We start from the raw sequence: 7,151 nt of genomic DNA, 5'->3' as shown, positions 1-7,151 counted from the left end.
TAGAGTGTGTATATGCAGCAACACATGAATGAAGATAACTCGTCACTGGAGCAGGGATAAACTCAGTATAACACAGTGGCATGCACCATATAATACAGTGGCATGCACCATATAACACAGTGGCATGCACCATATAATACAGTGGCATGCACCATATAACACAGTGGCATGCACCATATAATACAGTGTCATGCACCATATAATACAGTGTCATGCACCATATAATACAGTGTCATGCACCATATAATACAGTGTCATGCACTATATAAATATACATATATACATATAAGTAGACGAATTCTAATCTACTGTCTATATTGCCATCAAAATATACATTCAAGCATGTACTACCGCATTCAAATACTGGTGGTTCAGAGCGACTATGTTTCCAATAACAAGGCATGGATTATTAGATTTGTATGAATGTAAGATAACGAGCAAATTCTATTTGAGTACTGACTGCACGTCCACACACAATTCAACATGACAGAACTCTACATGAACCTTTGGGCAAGGTTTAGCAAGATATACAGTAGTAAGCTTTATTCAGGTGTAGTTTATAACAAATACAAGGGAGCATATGCAGAAGGCACATCTGTGAACCAGGACAGGATGGAACAATATATGTACAAAGCTATCTTGACAAGTAGAACTTTGCACAAAAGCTTGGTCTCGATAAAGGTCACTTTAACTTTTATTTCTGTGGTACGCTTCTAATTATTTATTAGGTTTTACTTCTAATTACTTATTAGGTTGCGCACCACCCTAAACATGACATGCTTTCATACAGAAGGCCAATGCCCCTCAAATGAAAGAAAGGGTTGTGTGTTGTGTTTCCCTTGACACAGAATTTTCAGTTGATGGAAGTGTTCTATCCCTCAGATTAGACAGGTTTGTTCCACAAACTGACAATCATCCCCACTGTTCAAATCAGGGTATTTATTCATCCAGCTGACAGAGCAGTGCCACGCCCCTCATGATCCAGAAGTTGGGAGGCTGGTCAGAAGGCAAACTAACCGCAGTGACAAAGTTGGTGGAGTGGCCTGTAGAAGACAGAGTGCCTGTTCTAGCAGAGGTCCTGTACAGTGGACATTGGTACACAGTCTTATTTTTCTTATCCTGCCGACCACTAGTCTCTGTTGATGCCTCCATCTGTAAATAACAATGGAGAAAACTGATTTATTTATTTATTTCATTTATTTTGTTTTATTTATTTACTTTATGTGAAAGTATTTCACATATACAACAGTGGCCAGCATTATGGATCCAGGCTCTTGGATCACTGCGCCATGCAGGCACGCTAGCCACCTCAAACACCTCAGCCACCTTGGTCCCTGGAGAAATGTGATCTAATAGGTACTAGGATATGTCTGTACATGTTTACTTTGCTTTTTCATAGCTATTTTACTGACCTTTACAGGGACAAAGTGTATCTCGGGGAGCCAACAAAAGCGTTGTCCCATGAAGGAATCTCTCAACACGCCAGCGTGGACGTCCCAGCGCGCCCCGTCCAGGACTAGACCAAATACCAGGACCCCATCCTCTGGGGGTGAGTTACCCTGTTGCAAAATAACACAACACATGTGATCAGTACACAGACAGCTAGACTGGGTATGGCATTATACTGACATAGCATGGCATCAACCTGAAAATGGCAATATACTTACAGAAGGTGGCATTACACTGACAGAAGATGGCATTATGCTTACAGAAGATGGCATTACACTGACAGAAGATGACATTTCATTGACAGAAGATGTCATCATATGTACAGATGATGGCATTACACTGACAAGATGGCACTATACTGACAGAAGATGGCATTATACTGACAGAAGATGGTATGATACTTATAGAAGGTGGCATTACATTGACAGAAGATGTCATCATATGTACAGAAGATGGCATTACACTGACAAGATGGCACTATACTGACAGAAGATGGCATCATACATATAGAAGATGGCATCATACTTATAGCAGATGGCATCATACTGACAGAAGATGGCATTACACTAACAGAAGATGGCATTATACTGACAGAAGATAACATTACACTGACAAGACGGCATTAAACTAATAAGGATGACATTAAACTAACAGAATATAAGAGAAAACTGAAAGAATATAACATAAACTATCTGGAAAAAAGCCTGTGTAATTCTTGTGACATGGTAGAACGTGAAGCTTAAAACAGGACTGCCTGTGATATACTTCACACCTCTCCCGTTCCTTATGGCTGCTGTGTTTTATACATGTATCTACGAAATGGTGTATCACATTCAAAGGGTAAGATCCTCACAAACTATAAAACAAAGGGGTTAAAAAGCCATTTGCTAAGTTTAAATAATGTAAAGCTTTAACCATACAGAATACCAATGGAAAGATTTTTCTTCCATTACAATATCATTACCTTGTACATGCACAGTACATGAAGTAGAGAGGTGGTCATTAGGAACCAGTTATTGTCACATCACTTGTACACAGTATGAACACAGATCTGCTGTAATGGGAGGTAGCACAGTGTAATTATACCTGGAAGGCCACCTCCTTTATTGAGTGTTCCTCTCTTATGTTGGTCAGGCTCTCCTCATTGTCCACCTTCTGGATCCTGAAGTCAAAGCTCAGAGAATCCACGGAGATGTTCTTTTTGCGAGCCTGGTTCTGGAGGACAGCTGTCAGAAAACCTGCATACACATATAGAGATAAAGTCAAACTGTTAGTGGTGTTTGGAGAATTTCTACCAGCAAGAATCTGACAAAACTACTATACATCTGCAACCTTTTAAACCATTAAAGTGGAATGTATGCACAGAATTCTTATGAAAATGACCTTAAAAATAATTTGCTAGTGTCGTTAAAGACGCAAGATTCATAAAATGTGTAAATTATTTTCTCTACTCTCCATAGTTCTCTCAGAATGTTTCATAATACTAGCTGCAGAGGCGGCTGAAAAGGTTGAAGAATTAGGCTACATGTACAAGTCAATGCGAGACCCCCCCCCCCCCCCCCCCCCCCCACACACACACACACATCTTTCTAGGTTACGAGCAAAATCAATAAACATTTAGGTATGTAAAAGGAAAACCCCAGTCCAAACTCTGTAACACTGCCAAAAATAAAAAGATAAAAAAAATTTGGTCTTTAAAAATTAATGACCATACTTATAGTGTGATAAGAAAGACTGTACAAAATTTTGCACATAAGATTTCAGAGATATCTTGCACATAAGATATTCCATTTACAAGGGGGCCATAAAAAAAAATTAATATGATTTTGTAACACTGTAACCAGGATAAATTCATGAGAGACTTGTACCAAAAATGTCATAAGACGAGCACAGACAAAATTACACAATCAGGGACTGATTTCACAAAATCATTTTCTGAACAATTCTAACATCCTCATAAACATTATCAGATGTCAACTGCATCCAAATTTCAAACTAAGTACACTGACAAGTTTTTAAACTTTGCCTTAAGTCAAAAATGGCTAATTTGTGAAATCAGCCCATGGATTTGAACTCTATAACCGGAAAAATAGGGTTTATGTGATCTTGCCATCCTACCTTGTGGGAAGTAGAAGCCTGAGAGCCAGAAGGCACGGGGCTGGTCTCTCTCTGACTCTGATGATGCCTCCGAGAGTCTGCGGCCTGATACACTGACCTTGAGTCGGTTCTCATACCTGGAAGTGATCAACTCTGCCCAGCTAGAGAAGAACTCAACCCTCCTGACCAGGTCTCTTACCCAGGCTGCCAGTGGCTTACATGACTCGTAGGCTGCAGCCTGCAGAAACACATGAACAGGTGGTAACACAGATGACAGAGATAGATGGAGACTTTTCTGAATCTGAATTATGACATTTTGACTGTGTATATTGAGATAGATAGGGTATGTAACAGGGTGAGTCCTAAAGGGTCACATATGTATAACCAAACACCTGGAGTGCACACGTGCAGTAACAAGCTCACCATCACGTACTTGTGGTGATACATCTGTATCACCGGAACAGTAGCCAGCTCCCTTTCACTAGGCAGGCATCTACATATAGGCCTATTTCACGTTTTCTTTAGAGGTTCTCTAACCACAGTTGTTAGTGTCTCAAAAATTACTGTACACTCACCCTCAGGGAAAATCTTGTCCCACAGGATGGTTCCGTCTGACTGTTATTTTTGATTGCCATTTATACCAAGTATATTTAAGTTATTTGTGGCGTTTGTCAAGCAAACTTTGTTTAGTACATTAAGACCACTCCAATGTAATTTCCACTGTTGCTGTTTTCACTGTTACTACATACCTTCCACTGAGCAGGCACCCTCTGGTTCAGCAGGGCATAGTACGCTTCCTCCAGCTGCTCAGACATTACCCTTTCCCCCTTCACTGCCAGGGTAAGCCCCTGTAAGGACTTGTGGATCAAATGAAGCAGGATGTCAAACCTGTCAATCTCCTGACGCAGAACTGTAAGGAGGGCTGATTTACCCAGAGGGCTGCGGCCACCTGATGTGGACCCTGAACCAACTACAATGGCAATGAAATAAGACTAAAACAACACTAGGTCTGTGCAGAGGCATAAAATCTGACAAAAAATGGATCCTTTTTTTATTAGAATTTTTCCAACAGATTAAAATTATTTTAAAACATCAAACTCTACAGTGATTTATTTGAATCCAGTGGATATCATTGGTGAAATATTCAGATTTTTTGCTGAATTTAACCTAAAGCTTGATGCGTAAACCATGTCCTTTTAGAATTACGCAAGTGGCCTTAAAATGAATCTTTGATACCAAAAGTTAAGTTTTCTCATATTAAATTAGACCAACTTCACAAAAACCTTTTAAGGGGCCCTTTATTAGTGGATGAATCAGTCACAATCAAGCAAAATGTGTTCATTAATAAATACTTTAGGTGACATGTAGTTTGTTTCTGTGTCCACTCGGCAAATGCATTTTGAATGCCGAAGTCAGGCAGTCTGCATGTGCGGCAAAAAATATCACGTGATGTCAGTAGTCACAATATGGCCAGAAAGGCCACAGTACAATATTAATGTTTCAAATGCATTTTAAATGGTTGATAAAATTTAAAAAAAAAAAAAGAAAAAATCAGGAAATTTCTGAAAAAATTCCTGGACAGAATTTAATGTTTTTTCATCCGACATACACTTCATGTTTTAAATATTATTTTCTTTGCCTTTAAATCTTCTCTTATGCAGATTACAAAATTGCACATTAAAAGCACTGTCAACATTCACAGCAACACCAAATATCCAGCCACGGAAATTAAATATAGCACTATCCATATTTAATCAACACTCAAACTGTCTAGAAATATTTATATATGTACTAGTATTGTCTGTGTACATCAATTTGTTGTGCCAAAGAGCCTAGTCTTACCTCTACGTGAAGTGGTCTGTTCCTGCGGTTTGATGACCTCCTGGTTCAGTACTTGTCTAAGTGTGAGGTGACATGATTTACCAGAAAGATCAGCAGCCAAGCCCAGTTCCTCTACAGTGGGGGGCAGCTGAGAGGTGATGTCATGACACAGGTCTAGTACAATCTCATCATTTGTCTTACCTGACCTACAACACACAGGTATTGTACAGGTAACTAACACACACAGGTGATGTCATGACACGGGTCTAGTACAATCTCATCATTTGTCTTACCTGACCTACATGTACAACATAATGGTATTGTACAGGTAACTAACACACACAGGTGATGCCCTGACACAGGTCTAGTACAATCTCATCATTTGTCTTACCTGACCTACAACACAATGGTATTGTACAGGTAACTAACACACACAGGTGATGCCCTGACACAGGTCTAGTACAATCTCATCATTTGTCTTACCTGACCTACAACACAATGGTATTGTAAAGGTAACTAACACACACAGGTGATGCCCTGACACAGGTCTAGTACAATCTCATCATTTGTCTTACCTGACCTACAACACAATGGTATTGTACAGGTAACTAACACACACAGGTGATGTCCTGACACAGGTCTAGTACGATCTCATCAAATGTCAGTTTAGTACAGGCTGAACAGTGAGAATGGTCTCCACTAGAGTGTTCCCCTGCCACTGTCTGAAGGCGTTCTCCATCAGACAGGTGGGAACAGGTAATTTCTGCTACTTGTCACCTTTCCTACCCACAGCTCCTCCCAGTCTAGGTTCAACAAAGAGAATGGCCTCCACTGGAATGTTCCCCTGCCACTGTCTGAAGGCGTTGTCTATCAGACAGGTGGGAACAGGTAATTTCTGCTACTTGTCACCTTACCTGCCCACAGCTCCTCCCAGTCTAGGTTCAACACTGAGAATGGTCTCCACTAGAGTGTTCCCTTGCCACTGCCTGAAGGCGTTCTCTATTAGACAGGTGGGAACAGGTAACTTCAGCTACTTGTCACCTTACCTGCCCACAGCTCCTCCCAGTCTAGGTTCAACACTGAGAATAGTCTCCACTGGAATGTTCCCCTGCCACTGTCTGAAGGCGTTCTCTAACAGACAGGAAGGAACAGGAAATTTCTGCTACTTGTCACCTTTCCTACCCACAGCTCCTCCCTGTCTAGGTTCAACACTGAGAATGGTCTTCACTAGAATGTTCCCCTGCCATTGTCTGAAGGCGTTCCCTATCAGACAGGTGGGAACAGGTAATTTCTGCTACTTGTCACCTTACCTGCCCACAGCTCCTCCCAGTCTAGGTTCAACACTGAGAATGGTCTTCACTAGAGTGTTCCCCTGCTACTGTCTGAAGGCGTTCTCTATCAGACAGGTGGGAACAGGAAATTTCTGCTACTTGTCACCTTACCTGCCCACAGCTCCTCCCAGTCTAGGTTCAACACTGAGAATAGTCTTCACTAGAATGTTCCCCTGCCATTGTCTGAAGGTATCCTCTATCACACAGGTGAGTACAGAGAACTTCTGCTACTGATCACCTTACCTGCTCACAGTTCCTCCTAGTCTAGGTTGAACACTGAGAATGGTCTCCACTAGAGTGTTCCCCTGCCATTGCCTGAAAGCATTTTCTGCGTTCTCAGTCATGCCAAACACCTCAGGGTAGTCAGCCTCTGGCAGGGCCTCTATGTACTGGACCACACCCTCATAGCTCAGGTCAGCACTGATACTCTTGTACACCTGGGGCAGACAGCAA

At 41.2% G+C, this 7,151-nt stretch overlaps 1 protein-coding gene across 1 annotated transcript in view; it reads right to left on the bottom strand.

Moving 5' to 3' along the window:
- Positions 1-747: 747 nt before the first annotated feature.
- Positions 748-7,151, bottom strand: part of LOC135469202 (dynein axonemal heavy chain 6-like) — a 90,730-nt gene continuing 84,326 nt past the window's right edge. Inside the window, 7 exon segments of the mRNA XM_064747753.1 lie at positions 748-1,152; positions 1,413-1,559; positions 2,536-2,687; positions 3,568-3,784; positions 4,296-4,516; positions 5,389-5,573; positions 6,942-7,135. Of these exon segments, the coding sequence (XP_064603823.1) occupies positions 940-1,152; positions 1,413-1,559; positions 2,536-2,687; positions 3,568-3,784; positions 4,296-4,516; positions 5,389-5,573; positions 6,942-7,135 (1,329 nt within the window). The 3' untranslated portion in view covers positions 748-939.

Source organism: Liolophura sinensis, chromosome 6 (genome assembly GCF_032854445.1).
Source record: "Liolophura sinensis isolate JHLJ2023 chromosome 6, CUHK_Ljap_v2, whole genome shotgun sequence".
NCBI classification, from domain to species: Eukaryota; Metazoa; Mollusca; class Polyplacophora; order Chitonida; family Chitonidae; genus Liolophura; species Liolophura sinensis.
This window is presented reverse-complemented; position numbering and strand designations above follow the sequence as displayed.